Source organism: Thalassophryne amazonica, chromosome 9 (genome assembly GCF_902500255.1).
Source record: "Thalassophryne amazonica chromosome 9, fThaAma1.1, whole genome shotgun sequence".
Classification (NCBI taxonomy): domain Eukaryota; kingdom Metazoa; phylum Chordata; class Actinopteri; order Batrachoidiformes; family Batrachoididae; genus Thalassophryne; species Thalassophryne amazonica.
The window spans coordinates 78,722,302-78,738,676 of NC_047111.1; the positions used below are offsets into that span (position 1 = coordinate 78,722,302).

Here is a 16,375-nt window from a genome sequence, read left to right on the forward strand (position 1 = left end):
TTTTTCCAGTCACAGCCAGAGAACCCTGTAATTTCATTTTCAGTTTATTTTAATTTATATAGCACCAAATCACAACAAAGTTGCCTCAAGGCGCTTCACACAAGTAAGGTCTAACCTTACTAACCCCCAGAGCAGTAGTGGTAAGGAAAAACTCCCTCTGAGGGAGAAACCTCAAGCAGACCAGACTCACAGGGGTGAGCCTCTGCTTGGGCCATGCTACAGACATAAATTACAGAACAATTCACAAAACGAATATACAGGAAATGCTGTTGGAGCACAGGACAGGAGGGTCGCCAGCACAAATACAACTCCCATCTCTGGATGGAGCTGCACCTTAAACAGAGAGAGAAAAACAGAATCAGGGATCAGAAAGACAATAAATACTGTATAATTTGCCAGCATTAAACAAGAAAGACAGAAGAAATACTAAGGTGATTGCCGGCCACGAGTCCTAAGCTTCACTAAAAGACCCAGAATTTAGGTAAAGATGAGGCCACGGCACGCTCCGTTTCCTAATAAAAATGAATTAAAAGAGTAAAAAGTGTAAAACAAAACTACCAGTATGCTAGCCATATGAAAGGAAAATAAGTGCGTCTTAAGTCTGGACTTGAAAGTCTCCACAGAATCTGTTTTATTGATGCAGGGAGATCATTCCACAGAACAGGGGCACGATAAGAGAAAGTTCTATGACCTGCAGACTTCTTATTCACCCTAGGGACACAGAGTAGTCCTGCACCCTGACACAAAGTAGTCCTGCACCCCTAACTTCTTCTGGGTTGTCTTGGTGGCTTTCCTCACTCTCTTCCTTCTTGCACAGTCGCTCAGATTTTGAGAACTGTCTACTCCACACAGATAGAGTGTCATACTGTTTGTATTTCTCCATAATTGATGTAAATAAAGTCCAAGACGTATTCAGTGACTTGGAAATGTTCATGTATCCATCCCCTGACTTGTCTGAAGAAAACTGGCAATAAAACTGATTATTTACAGGTATTGTATCAAACGGGTCTATTACTTATGCAACCCATCATCTTGGCTTTTATATTTTTAATTAATTTATATCAACTTGTAGAGATTTGCTTTGAGTTTGAGTTTAAGGAAGACGATTTTAGAAATTTGTATTTGAAGTGGCATAAACAAATTTAATTGTGTGGAAATACGAAGTGTTCCAATACGTTTGGGCCCCACTGTGTGCACAAAGTTTTAACCATGCCTTCTGACAACTTTCAGATGACTTCCAGCTACCCACTAAGTACTTGACCTTATTATTTAGGTCACGAGATCTTCCCATGCAGAATTTTACACAGAGCTGGTTCGGAGATTTGCTGGCTCATGGTTTATTGTTTATAAATTGGTTTATTTTATTTTATAAAGAATTAAAAATTTTAATTGGGGCATGATCAACTTTTTTTTTTTTTTTTTGTCAATGTAAAAAAATTTACCAGGGTGTTTTTTTTTGTTGTTGTTGGTGTTGTTCCTCCCCAGGTGAATCAGTTGACATCAGTGACGGTGACACAGAGAGCGTAGCACTAACGGAGTCTTCAGGCCAAACACTCAGAGAGAAGATGGTTTACATGTCTGTGGGGGACTCTCACCACAATCAAGGAAGCCACGGTGAGACACGCAGATGTAAAAGGAGGGATGAGATGAAACTAAACACCACTAGTGTTTTGGTTTTGTACATGTTGGGCTCATCTACAGGTGGGTCCAAGGTGACTGATGAGGTTTATATGGAGGTGGTGGTAGGAGGCGAAGAGCCAGTAACTCACAGCCGCTCGTTTGACAGTGTGTCTCTAAGCAAGGACTTCATGCCTGTGGCCTGGGCAGCTGCGTATGGTCAGCACCCCTGTCTATTGCTTTTAAAACAACTCTGGAAGCCTGTGCATCAGCCAAGTCTCTGAGTGTCTCGGTTAAAGTTAGGTAGATTCTGGTTTTTATGTTTACTTTTTCCCTCTAAAATTTAGAGATTCTGCTTCTCTCACAGGTGCAGAGGACAGCGAGAGTTGTGAAAACCGAAACGGTGCAGCCAGCGCTCTGCTACACATTGATGAATCTGATGGTGTTGATGAAATCGGCAGACAGCGCAGCAAGAGCAGAAGAAGATCTGAGCCACGGCAGGTTCAGACAGGTAAAGACCACTATTTGAAAACATTGTTTTGGCTCATAGTGTACTCTTTAAGATGAAATTACTTCACTGAAGCTATAATGTCCAGCAGTTATTGGAAAATAACTTGACCCCAAAGTGATTTCTCATGGGAAAAAAATGTTATTCCAACAGCAGGTGAAAATGTAGAACTTATGATGGGTTAACAAACATATGTAACAGTGAAATATTCAGAGATGGAAGTTTTTCGGGTATTTCTGCAATTCTTTATTCTATTTTTATTTTATTAAGAACCCAGCCCTCTGTTTCCGATACTGCTGTAACAGATCACAGCTGATCCATAGTTTGTACAGCCTGCCCTTCACAGTTCCCAAGCAGGTGAAGTGTGGATTAATTGCAAATTTGACACTTGTGATTTTTGTGTCATGGCAACTTCTTATTAAAATGATAACTGTTATTTTCAGTGCAGTCACAGTAAAAATCACACAGAGCGAAGTGAAAGCAGCGCCACTTGCATGCCATTCAGTTATGAATGCAGCCTGTTAAAAAAAAAAAAAAAAAAAAAAAAAGTGTTCCACTTCAGTATGGGGCTGTGGAATGTGGCATTTCTGCATGAATTTCCTCAAAAGCAGCAGTGATAAAACTGACATACGCCCTGTTGATAAATAGATTAAAAACTCTGATTGAATCCAATAAGAATCTGCCAGATAAATGCATTTTTGTTTAGTCAGTTAAACTTGATTCACTACAAGTACGTGCGTGCTTTCCTGTGTATCGTCGACTAGGTGGAGTGAGCAGGTGCTGTTTGATCAGCACCAACGATGCCAGTAACGCGTTGCTTACTGTAATCTGACGGCTTTTTTCAATAACGAGCAATATAACGTGTTAATATTTTCAAATCAGTAATCAGATTAAAGTTACTTCTCCATGTCACTGGGTTACTGGTATTTTTATACAAAGTATAAATTAAGGGTGCCCAGTTAAGTTGATTGCAATGGACTGGTTGATTGCATAGATAGTGTGGGTTGATAGCAGCATTAAAACTGGCTTGTGGGCAGGGGGAGCTTGAACTGCCCACTTGGCCCACTTTTAGCGTTTGATGCTGCTGCTTTGTGCAGCAGCTCCGACTTGAAAACAGGTCTACTTTTGAAGACATTTTTACATACTTCTACTTATAAGAATAACATGGAAACATTTTTTTGTTTTTTGTTTTTGCAATTAGTGGTAGGTTGGAGCTTTTTTGTTTTTTACAATGGTGAGCTTTCAGCCAATCAGAATCTCTGTAATATTGAAGTCACTGAAAGTTCCCCGATGTGGACATTTTGACTTTCTGCAAGTTTTTTTCCTGTTGAGCTGCAAAAATTACAGAGCGAGAGGACGAAGACCGCGTTAAAGACATCTATAGCGGTGTAAAAAATAGATTTAATGGACATGGTTGGATCAGGAGGTGGACATAGACGGGACAAAGGCAAGACTCTGTGAATTTGTCCACAAGATTGAGCTCCCCCGGTAAAGCCCTCTACACTCTATGTTCAGATTTCATCAACAAAACCTTGGAAGAATACTGCAAGATGAAGAAACATGTCACCAAAGTTTATATTAAACAAACTAATCTGCCCGGCTCCAAAAGAGCGCGGAAGAGGCACAGGGAGCCCTAAAGCCTACAGCACAGTACCGATCAGTGGCTGAACATCCGTTGCTCAGGTGTGTGTTCAATAATTCTGTTCATGCAGTTAACTGAAATTTTTAAGTATGATGCAGTTACTGTAAAGGAAAATTCAGGGCTGCAAAAAATCCATTTGTATACAGATTTTTGTCAAAATTTGTTTCCATGTTCCGTTTGTTTCGTCATATAAAACCGCAGACTTATTTTTTATATATATATATATATATATATATATATATATATATATATATATATATATATATATATATATATATATATATATATATATATATATATATATATATATATATATATATATAGCTTTATTTTCTCAAAACATGACCCTGTGGAGAAAAACAAACAAACCGTTTTTCTGTGGTTTACGGCAGGCGGCATCCTTCTTGTTGCATTGCTGCCACATTTTGCATCAGTCTTATAGCAGTACAAAATCCTCTCAATGAGTCCAGTGTGTTTCACTTATTTAAAAAGCCAACACTTCCCCCTCTCACTTGACCTTATGTCTAAAATACTTCTAAAATAATTCTTTCAGGCTTTAAAATTGGTTTCCTTCAGTTTTTACTCTTTAATAGATAAACCATTAAAAAATGACTAGATATGTTTTGCCCACGTGCCGAAATCATCCCGCATCAATTTTATTTCGACTTTTTTTTTTTTTTTTTGGGTGAATTTCATAGACTGCAGTATAACTGGTGCACAGGATGTTTGCTTGTTAATAACTGCCTGTGGGGTTTTCCTGGTGACTGGCATAAAGAGTTGGGTTGCAAACGCACCCCAATGTGATTTAGGAATTTATTATGGCAATAATTTGTAAGCATGTTTTACATGTAAATATTAATAAAGTCAGTGTTTTGTACCACAAATATTGTTCTTTTGATAGGTTTTAATCTCTTTCAGTGTTTTATACATACTTGCATGAAGTTCCAGTATATTTCAGAACTCATTGCTGGTTCACTGATATTTGTCCAATGATGTGGCATTTATAGCAAGTACATATGCTATAGCACTAGGCAGTTATCACTGAAAGAAGGTCTACATAGACATCCTTTTATTACAGTAAGGTTTCCACATACCCCAACATAAAAATAAATAAATAAATAAATGGAAATTCATGAAATTAGGTCTCTGTAGTAGCCCCGAGATGCCTCTAAAATGCTCAAAACCCGTGAGCTTCAGGGGGCCGCTCAGAGCGTAGCTGTTAGGACAGTTGTCGTAAAGCAGGACTGGTTGGTTGCTGCGGCGACGCTGTGTGGCTCCTGTGTGACGCTTAAACTAAACTTAGCATGTGGACATCCCAAACTTTTAGAGCTTTCAATTTTTTAAAAGATTTGTGCAGCATGTCTCTGTCACGGACTGACGTTGGACAGAGAGAAGATGGCAAGAAAGACTGTTTGGAAAAAGTCTTATAAGGACAAGAATCTGTGGAATTGTTCCTGGCTTCATCAACACACCTGAAAGATAAAAGAAACGGGAAAAGTAATTTTCTCCCTGGAAAATAAATATTCTGCTGTTCAAACAGGATTTTAGACAAGATTATGTGACTTTTTTCCACTAATCTAGACTTTCTTTCATTGTAAAAAAGACATTGTGGCTTTGAATGGATTTAGGCTGCATGAATTTACACAAGCCACTTGGTCACTTTTGTGCTTTGATTTCACAAGATGGCCCCGCTGAGAGCAAAGTCTCTGAAATCTCGGGCCTGTGTTTTACCTCAACTCTAAAATAAAATTTAACCTGAGGAATAGATTGAATCCAGACTCTCATTGGAACAGGGCACTAAAGATTTGGGGAATTACAGCAGAAATGGATAAAGAGGTGGAGTGTGGGCATCAGTGTATGACAAAAGCAGCCTGAACACACTCGTCTCTTTGGGTCCAAACCAGTAAGTCTATAGGCTAACCTCATTTCGGTTGTTTATTAAATCATATTTTGGGGAACTGTGCGGTGGTTCTCGTTATGGTTTGCTCTGGTGTGGATGTTAAAAGTTATGAGCTGCTTATTTTCTACATAAGTGTGCATTAAGGGGACCTAAAGGGTTGAGAGACTGATAGCTGCTAAAAGTGTTAAAGCCCTACGCGTAAAACATTGAATAAGAAGAGAATTTCACTGATCACAAATATTACAGCAGGGACGTCTTGGATGATCAGCTAGCTCGTTTTACCACACAACATATTCAAGGATGAGATTTTTCAGCGGAGCCGCGGATTTCTGCAGATTTGACAGTCCTGGGGGTCGATTTTGTGAAACGTCCAAATCCGTTGAGAAAATTTTAGGGGAGGCGGTAAAAATGCAAACAAAAAATTAATGCCAGGAGTACTTTTAGGGGCTTTCACAGTGGCGTATTCATAGAGCTGCTCATTGCAGTGTTGTGTTTCATTTAAATACGTCCGAAATACGCGCGTACTCAGCCATTAAGCGTTGTTCATACTCGCAGCTGCGTGTGTTCGCGTTTTAATGTGCACACAGTCGCATGTGCCATGCTGCACCAGTTTGTGCTATTTTCTGCCTCTGTGGAAGTGTGCTCTGTTCTCTACTGCATGGTGTGGTGCAGCTCAAAAACAGTAATTTACCATTATTATTATGTATTTTCTTTATGCAGCGAGTGCGCGTTTATGTTAGAGTCACAGCTCTTTTCAGCTTTGATCAGACTGAGCGACCAGGGTGTTTGATGAGCGCACCGACATTCAGCGAGTGCGCGTTTATTATAAAGAGTTACAGCTGAGAGAGAGAGAGAAGATCACATATATGGTCTGACAGGTCAATGGACATAGAACATTGAATTGTACATGTATTTGAGGATATACATGTATGTTTGTTGACAAGTGTGCCATGCTGAAAATCAAGTAAGTCATGAAAAAATATTTTGGTCACAAAAATACACATGTACAGTAGATGGTCTTAGTAAGGGTTTACAGTTTGAATTATAGATATGAACACTTGGCATTTATAGTAGTTTTTAATATCATTTTAGTGCAATTTACATGTTTTAAAACAGCAAAAATGCTTTGGCTCTGGACCCTGGCTTATTTTCCTCTGAAAATTGAATTTGCCAATCTCATCCCTGCATATTGTTCCAGTTATTTGTAATAAAATGCTCCCAAAGACAGACACAGCCCTCCACAACAGCTAGCAGCTGCATCAAGTGGCTTCTGAGCTAAAGACATGAGAGTCAGATCTCCACTCAGCAGGTGTCACTCAAAGTGATCAGGCCCCTAATTATGCATAACTATGTGGCTTACAACACCTTAAACTAAAAAGTTAGTTTAAAAAATCCTCTGCTCTAAAGCGGGACTTTTTAAAATTAACTTGAGGTGGGGCACTGGTCGATTTTTGGAGACAGCCACAAGCATCCAGTCAAGGAACTGCAGCGTTTTCTTCTTACGGCTGTGCTTCATCTCAGCCCATCAAAGCTTTGCGCTTGGTCAACACAAACAACTACACATCTTGTGCGTTTGATGTTTCTCTATTTATGGTTACGCAGTGGCCTAAGCAGTCCATGTTCATGCTCATGATGTCAGCCTTATTATGCTGAGATCCTTTGCAACCAACCTCAGTGCTGGCCTGAAACATGAAGTGAAAACAATGAACATGGTGTTTTTCAAATTGTTCCTGTTTCTGGAGGGAAGTCACGCAGGCAATAGCAGAAGACAAAAACATCTGTCAGCAAATGCACAAGTATCACAGACAGATTTGTTAAGACTAAGAAGAAACAAAGAAAAATCTAGTGACATTTGCAGGAATGTTCAAATCCCCCTTGGTGATTCTACACTTTGCTACTCTCTGGTCCTGTTAAAAACACTGAGGCTGTAATTGTGCATGTGCTCACATGACGCATCCATGATTACAACCCCTGGCAAAAATTATGGAATCACCGGCCTCGGAGGATGTTCATTCAGTTGTTTAATTTTGTAGAAAAAAAGCAGATCACAGACATGACACAAAACTAAAGTCATTTCAAATGGCAACTTTCTGGCTTTAAGAAACACTATAAGAAATCAGGAAAAATAATTGTGGCAGTCAGTAAGGGAAAAAAAATATGGAATCACTCAATTCTGAGGAAAAAATTATGGAATCATGAAAAACAAAAGAACGCTCCAACACATCACTAGTATTTTGTTGCACCACCTCTGGCTTTTATAACAGCTTGCAGTCTCTGAGGCATGGACTTAATGAGTGACAAACAGATCTGGACTATTTGCAGGCCATGACATTGACCCTGTGTCTTTTTGCAAGGAATGTTTTCACAGTTTTTGCTCTATGGCAAGATGCATTATTATCTTGAAAAATGATTTCATCATCCCCAAACATCCTTTCAATTGATGGAATAAGAAAAGTGTCCAAAATATCAATGTAAACTTGTGCATTTATTGGTGATGTAATGACAGCCATCTCCCAGTGCCATTACCTGACATGCAGCCCCATATCATCAATGACTGTGGAAATTTACATGTTCTCTTCAGGCAGTCATCTTTATAAATCTCATTGGAATGGCACCAAACAAAAGTTCCAGCATCATTACCTTGCCCAATGCAGATTCGAGATTCATCACTGATTATGACTTTCATCCAGTTATCCACAGTCCACGATTGCTTTTCCTTAGCCCATTTTAACCTTGTTTTTTTCTGTTTAGGTGTTAATGATGGCTTTCGTTTAGCTTTTCTGTATGTAAATCCCATTTCCTTTAGGCAGTTTCTTACAGTTCGGTCACAGACATTGACTCCAGTTTCCTCCCATTCGTTCCTCATTTGTTTTTGTTGTGCATAAGTTTTCTGTCTTGACGCTTTGATGTCTTCCTTGGTCTACCAGTATGTTTGCCTTTAACAACCTTCCCATGTTGTTTGTATTTGGTCCAGAGTTTAGACACAGCTGACTGTGAACAACCAACATCTTTTGCAACATTGCGTGATGATTTACCCTCTTTTAAGAGTTTGATAATCCTCTCCTTTGTTTCAATTGACATCTCTCGTGTTGGAGCCATGATTTATGTCAGTCCACTTGGTGCAACAGCTCTCCAAGATGTGATCACTCCTTTTTAGATGCAGCCTAACGAGCAGATCTGATTTGATGCAGGTGTTAGTTTTGGGGATGAAAATTTACAGGGTGATTCCATAATTTATTCCTCAGAATTGAGTGAGTCCATATTTTTTTCCCTCTGCTTGGTCTAAAAAAGTAACAGTTACTGACTGCCACAATTTTTTTTCCTGATTTCTTATAGTGTTTCTTAAAGCCAGAAAGTTGCCATTTGAAATGACTTTAGTTTTGTGTCATGTCTGTGATCTGCTTTTTTTCTACAAAATTAAACAACTGAATGAACATCCTCCGAGGCCGGTGATTCCATAATTATTGCCAGGGGTTGTAGTAATGTAAAGAACCTTGTTTGCTTTTCAGCAGATATTGAGCCAATAGCTTTTCCTCTGCTCAAGCACATCCTGATATGTGCAGCAGTACACTGCAGTTTATTATCTGCGTATCTGCACTCAAACCAGCACAGCAGAACTTTGTGTTAATTGCATGCAGTCAACTTGGCATGCTTGCACTTGTGCAGATATATCATCTACCACAACAACCAATATCAATGATGACAGCAAGGTCTAAGTAAGTAAGTAAACTTTATTTATATAGCGCTTTTCACAGACAGGGGTCACAAAGCGCTTTACAAGGTAAAACAATAAAAATATACAGTAAAACACTCAGTACTAAAAGATTATTGGCCATGAAAAGCCTGTTTAAAAAGTAGAGTCTTTAGTTGCTTTTTGAACATCTCAACAGAGTCCAGGGATCGCAGGGATGGAGGGAGTTCGTTCCAGAGACGAGGCGCTACGGCTTTAAAAGATCGGTCTCCTCGAGTTTTAAAGGAGGTTCGAGGAACCATTAACAGGTTCTGACCTAAAGATCTGAGGCTGCGGGCTGAGGTGTAAGGCTGAATCAAGTCAGCAATGTAATCAGGAGCCTGACCATGTAGTGCTCTGAAAGTCAAAACCAAGATTTTAAAATTAATTCTGGAGGCAACAGGGAGCCAGTGGAGGGATTCCAAGATAGGCGTGATGTGGGCTCTCCTGTTGGTGCGGGTCAGAATCCTCGCAGTAGAGTTCTGGACATACTGCAACAGATTTATCTCCTTCTTACCCAGGCAAGTGAACAGGCTGTTGCAATAGTCCAACCGCATGGAGACAAAGGCATGGATGATTTCCTCTAATTCTTTCTGTGACACCAATTGTTTACGTTTGGCGATATTTCGCAGGTGAAAGAAGCAATTCTTCACAAGCTTGCTTGCATGCTGAGCAAGAGACATTCCTTCATCAAAAATAACGCCAAGGTTTCTAAGGCTTGTTTTTGCCGTCAAGCCCAAGTCACCAAGGAGGCTCCTGATAACAGGAATAGCACTGTCAGGGGCAACAATAAGTGTCTCAGTTTTTTCAGAGTTCAGTTGCAGATGGTTTCTATTAAGCCACTTCTTCACCTGTGACAGGCAGTCAAATAAAGAGTTCAATTTGTGGACTTCTGAAATCTTAAAGGAACAGTACAGTTGTAAGTCGTCCGCAAACAGGTGGTAGGAAATATCCCTGAAGTCCTGAATCAACTGGCCGAGGGGAAGGACATACAATTGAAACAGCAGTGGCCCCAAAACAGAACCTTGCGGGACACCATACTGTAAAGCAGCTGTTTTCGATAGTTTATGGCCAGCCAACACACTAAAGGTCCTCTCCTCCAAGTATGAGGCAAACCACTTCAGCACGGACCCCGACAACCCTACCAGATCGCGCAGCCGGTTGACCATAATGCTATGGTCGACGGTGTCAAATGCTGCGGACAGGTCTAACAGGACTAGGACCGTGCATCTTCCTGCGTCAGCGGCCATCATGATATCACTAGACACTCTCAGTAGTGCGGTCTCGGTGGAGTGGTGTTTCCGAAAGCCTGACTGAAAAGTGTCATAGATGTTGTGCATCTCAAGGAAAGACGTTAGTTGTTTTGCGACCACTTTTTCTAGTATTTTTGCTAGAAAAGGGAGCTTCGATATTGGCCGGAAATTCTTAAGCTCAGACTGGTTCAAGTTAGGCTTTTTGAGTCTTGGTTCCACCACAGCATGTTTAAATGAGCTCGGAAAGAGACCGGATGACAGGGACATGTTGAACATTTTCATGACCCATGGCCCGATTGAGTCAAAAGTATCTAAAAAAAAAAAAAAAAGCTTGGAGGGAAGGACATCAAATGAGCATGAGGTCAGGTTTATTTTAGTTGCAACTGCTGCAATGTCTTCTAGTGACACTCGGTTGAAAGACGACCAGACCTGTAGTGGCAGTTCAGGCCGGACTGGGCCAGACCACAAGGGGTCAGTAAAGGAATTTTTTATGTGTCTGACCTTATCAACAAAGAACTCCAAGAGGTCAGTTCCATCTGCTTTACAAAACTCAGAGGTTGCAGAGGCAGCATGGGACACGAGAGAGTTAATTGTGTTAAAAAGCACCTTCGGATTTCCCTTATTGGACATTATCAGGCAATGGAAATATTTAGATCTTGCCTCTCTTAATGCATCATTTAACGTGGAAATAAGGTCCCTGAGATGTAACCTATGGACCTCAAGGTGCGTGGATTTCCACAAGCGCTCCGTTTTCCGACACAGTCTTCTTAACTCCAAGATACTGTTATTTATCCATGGACATGACTTCTCACGGACATTATTTGTTTTGAAAGGGGCCACCAAGTCCAATAATGTGGCACAGTGAGAGTTAAAATGATGCATAAGATCATTGACATCCGTATAGTCATTAAAAGCACTGGGATGAAATAAGGCACAAAATCTGTCAGCTGTAGTTTGTGTAATGATCCTCCTTTCTGCCCTTTTAGAGACAGGCCTAGGCTCAGGGGGAACATCAACCTCAAAAAAAATACAGCTGTGGTCACTCAGGTGGACGTCTTCCACATGCATATTTGTGACATGTAGGCCAAGAGAAAACACCAAGTCCAGAGTATGACCCTTCGAGTGGGTGGGGCCTGATACATGTTGTTTAAAATCAAAAGTTTCAATCATATATAAAGGTTCCAGTGCTGGGTTGGACGTAGTATCATCAATGTGTAGGTTAAAATCTCCAAGAACTAAAACTCTTTCTAATTTTATAAGAGAAGATAAAAAAACTGTTGAACTCATGTAGAAAAACCCCTGCAGGGCCAAGAGGGCGATAGATTAAGATACAGTAAAAAGAGTTTAAAGAGCCAACCTTTATTACTTGTGACTCAAAAGAATAGAAGTGTTCAGTGTCAGTCACTCTGCATGTGTATCTATCCTGATACACAGCAGCAAGACCTCCACCTCTACGAGAGAGGCGGGGCTTCCCAAGAGCGCAGCAGCCGACAGGGCACAGTTCGTTTAAGTAAAAAAACTCTCCGTCCTTCTGCCACGTGTCTGTGAGGAACATGAAGTCCAAGCTCTCCCTGGTAAAGAGCTCGTTGAGAGAAAAAGCTTTGTTTGCTATCGAGCGCGCATTCAATAGACCAATTCGACTTGATGATGTCATCCCCTTCGCGTCAGCTGGGCAGAGCGTGATTGGTCGCAGCCAGCTCTTGCGGTCACGTGGTCCCCGGCTGTACCGGCGGATCAGCTGTTTCTCCGTTGTTTTTGTTGGTGGTGGTGGTGGGGCCTGAGGCCAAGATGAAAGCTGGGCAGACATCTGAGAGCACGAATGCCACGGAGCCGTTCCATCTCGTCGCCAGCATCGCAGAGACTCCATACCGGTGTTCTGAGGGAGCGGTGGCTGTGACGCAGCGATTTCATTCGCATCCCGCTGAAGAGGAACCATTTGCAACCACTGGTAGCCTCGGTCCGAGCGGGAGAAACCGGCTGACCATATGACCCGTTTGATTACGCACTGCATGCCGGCCCTGCGCCCTCTCCTCCTCCTCGAGTTCTTCCTGGGATTGCCTGGGACTCGTAACAGCAGCAGGTATTCCGGGGAAGTGGGCGCGCACACAAACGGTGGGGGGAAAGTTTGTTTGTAGCTGTCTCTGTCATTAAAGCAGCGTTCCATAGACTCTTTGATGTTAAAAAGAGAGCTGCGATCATAAGTCCGGACAGCATAGGCACAGTTACTGGATACGAGGACTAACAAAAAGGCATACGATGTGAAAATCAATGCCAAAAACTGACATAAAAACAGCCGAGCAGTGGCGAGCCGATACAGGCGCCATCTTGACTCAAAAAAAAAATTCCTGAGCTTGTTCTTAAAAATATTTGTGGGCAGGGAACCATGACCTCTTAATTTTTTGAAAATCTACATGCTCTGCGTTCTGGTGCACTTTGGTAGCAAAATTATGTGAAAAAGTTCATTTCACAATCAATGAAAAAATAAAACTTAGTGAAATATGGTCCAATGTTTGATAAAATTTTCATATTTATACCTTTCACAAATGCACTTACAACAATAGATAAAGTCTGTATCATATTTACCCAAAACACAACAAATAATGACCAAACAATCTGATATATTTGAAATTGACTATGGCTGTGTTTTTGTCATTTTTCTCTCTAGCCATCATCATTGGTCCATATGGTCAACCTCTGACAGTTTACCCTTGCATGCTCTGTGGTAAAAAGTTCAAGTCACGAGGCTTCCTGAAACGTCACACCAAGAATCATCACCAGGATCTCCTGACGAGAAAAAAGTACCAGTGCACAGACTGTGATTTCACCACCAACAAGAAAGCCAGCCTCCACAACCATATGGAGGTGCATGCTCTGAGCAGCAAGGCTCCTTTTGAGTGTGAAATGTGTGGCAAGGAGTTCCACCAACAGGCAGCATTGTTCTCCCACAGACTACAGCACCACCACCGTGAGCCCAAGACCCAGCCGCCTCCCCCACAGCCCACCAAGATGCATAAATGCAAGTTCTGTGACTATGAAACCGCTGAGCAAGGACTGCTCAATCGCCACTTGTTGGCGGTTCACAGTAAAAGCTTTCCTCATATCTGTGTGGAGTGTGGCAAAGGCTTTCGACACCCTTCGGAGCTGAAGAAACACATGCGCACGCACACAGGTGAGAAGCCTTACTCTTGCCTGTACTGCGATTACAAGTCAGCTGATTCGTCAAACCTCAAGACGCACATCAAGACTAAGCATAGCAAAGAGATGCCATTCAAGTGCGAGCGTTGTTTCCAGACCTTTGCCGAGGAGGAGGAGTTACTGCAACACGGACTAACACACGAGGAGAACAAGACCCACCTTTGTGCCCACTGTGATCACAAGAGCTCCAACTCCAGTGACCTGAAGCGCCACATCATATCTGTTCATACCAAGGATTATCCCCACAAATGTGCCGTGTGCGGCAAAGGCTTCCACCGGCCGTCCGAACTCAAGAAGCACTCTGCATCCCACCGCACCAAGAAACTCCACCAGTGCCGGCACTGCAACTTTAAAATCGCAGACCCTTTTGTTCTCAGTCGTCATATTTTGTCTGTCCACACTAAGGAGCAGCAAGCATCTCCTGAAAAGACTGAGGTTAAAAGGACGGTAGAGACGCACACTCCTGTTGTGACTTCTAAAAAGTCTACGTCAAGCAGCTCCAGCGGCTCTGGTCCGCCCGCTAGAGTCAGCGCAGCTAGTTTAGCCAGCAGCGTGACTGTGGTTATAGGTAAAGGACAAAAAGAAAGGAGAATTTACCAGTGCCAGTACTGCGACTACAGCACTGGGGACGCGTCAGGATTTAAGCGGCACGTGATTTCCATTCACACAAAGGACTACCCACACCGCTGCGAGATCTGCTCCAAAGGCTTCCGGAGACCGTCGGAGAAAAACCAGCATATCATGCGCCACCACAAGGACGTTGTGCAGGCAGAGTGACTCTGACTGGCCCAGATACTGTGCCACAGCCAAGAACATTGTTGAAGCAAATGCCACACCCCTGTCACTGCACCTCAGCACACTGCCATTCACATTTACATAATGTGATGTGTGCACGTGATGCACTTATGTTTTGTTTTGTTTTGGGTTTTTTTGTGGTCCTTAGCCTAATTTCAGAAATGTATACATGTGTACATAATGTAATCGCTGTGTCAGAGTAGGCATCACAATCCCTCTATAGACTTGCACTTTTAACTGCATGTACCTTGCTGGTGACGTTGTGCATGGCAGACTGTGCAAATGTCTCTGGTCTCTTTTGCAGACACTTTTAATTTTGCAGGTAGCATTCACTTCAAAATCACTTAAAAAAAAAAAAGAAGTTATTTCTCTCATAACGTAAGTGTAATTTGCAAAATGTTTACACTATTTTGCGCCAACGTATGACTGAGCAAACTAGTTCCAGCACTTGCAAACGTGGTTGAAGATGACGGTGAATGCAGTGATTGTATTGTATGTGGTAATTACTGGTGTTTGTGTCACACAAAAACCAACAGTTGTGCTTCCTGGTGCTCTGATTTCACCACTTTATAACCTAACACGTTTTGTTGTTGACAGAAACAGGAGGCACTCAGAAAACAAAAACAGTTGTCCTTATTTTTTGTCTTTAGAGGTTTATAATGATCAATTAATACAAGATACACAGTGAAGTAGTGGATGTATCATGTAGTGAATAATGGTTAATATTATGCACTCTTATGGTAATGCAGTCATTGCATTCATTATCACCCCCTTTGCCTGATAACTTAAAATTTGTCTATTTTGTTTCAGTAAATGTACTAAAAGGTGTTGAGCAAGTACCCAAAGCATTAGAAATTAAGCCCTTACTGAAAGCATTTTAATTGAGTTTTACCACAAAGGCTCTTCTAATTCTCTCTTCTCTCTCTCTCTCTCTGTGTGTGTGTGTGTGTGTGTGTGTGTGTGTGTGTGTGTGTGTGTGTGTGTGTGTGTGTGTGTGTGTGTGTGTGTGTGTGTGTGTGTGTGTGTGTGTGTGTGTGTGATATTAGCAAGCTGTCTGTACAGATGGTTTCTTTATGAACGAGGTTTTCAAGGACAAGTTCTCTTAATTTTTTTTTTATTTTTTTTTGGAACAACTGCAGTCATGAAAACAGCAAACAAGCCTCTCATTGATCTACACACCTTTGATTGCACTGAGATACTCATTTTTCAAAAATAGTTGAAAATTAAATGCATATTTTATGAACCTTAAAATTGTGTAGTGCGGTTAATAATGCTTGTGCATTATGATTATTTATGAGTTGTTGGGAGATTTTTTTTTTTTTTTTTTTTTTTTTTTTTTTTTTTTTTTTTTTTTTTTTTTTTTTTTTTTCCTTGCCGGAACTAAATACCGGTTGCCACATTGGCTGTAAAATGGCTTTTTTTTCTGTTTTGTATGTGTTAATGATGAAGGAAAAAAGGCTTGGCATTATTTCATTATAATACATTAACTCCTGTCACAGCTGCCTTCTTGGCTCTTGGTTAATTTTGTAATAACAAAAAAAAAAAACATCTCATTAACAAACCAGTTGTCAAAGGTGAGTAGAGCATTCAAAGGTGTGCGTTTTCTGAATGCATTAATCTAAAAGAAAAAAAATAAATTTATGCTTAAAATTGACAAATACAGTGCATAAGGTGCAAAAATACTATCCTTTACTGGCATAAAGACTTGACAGATGTTTTCCAATATTACTGTGTG

General features: G+C 41.0%; 1 protein-coding gene across 4 annotated transcripts in view; it reads left to right on the top strand.

The window, feature by feature from the left end:
- Window positions 1-15,316, top strand: part of LOC117517469 (zinc finger X-chromosomal protein) — a 35,669-nt gene extending 20,353 nt beyond the window's left edge. For 3 of the 4 annotated variants that reach the window (XM_034178496.1, XM_034178498.1, XM_034178497.1), the window contains 4 exons: window positions 1,486-1,614; window positions 1,702-1,836; window positions 1,985-2,128; window positions 13,316-15,316. In XM_034178496.1, coding sequence (XP_034034387.1) covers window positions 1,486-1,614; window positions 1,702-1,836; window positions 1,985-2,128; window positions 13,316-14,622 — 1,715 coding nt within the window. In that variant the 3' untranslated portion in view covers window positions 14,623-15,316. The remainder of the gene's footprint in view (window positions 1-1,485; window positions 1,615-1,701; window positions 1,837-1,984; window positions 2,129-13,315) is intronic. The other variant, XM_034178499.1, reaches the window with a different exon arrangement.
- Window positions 15,317-16,375: the final 1,059 nt, after the last annotated feature.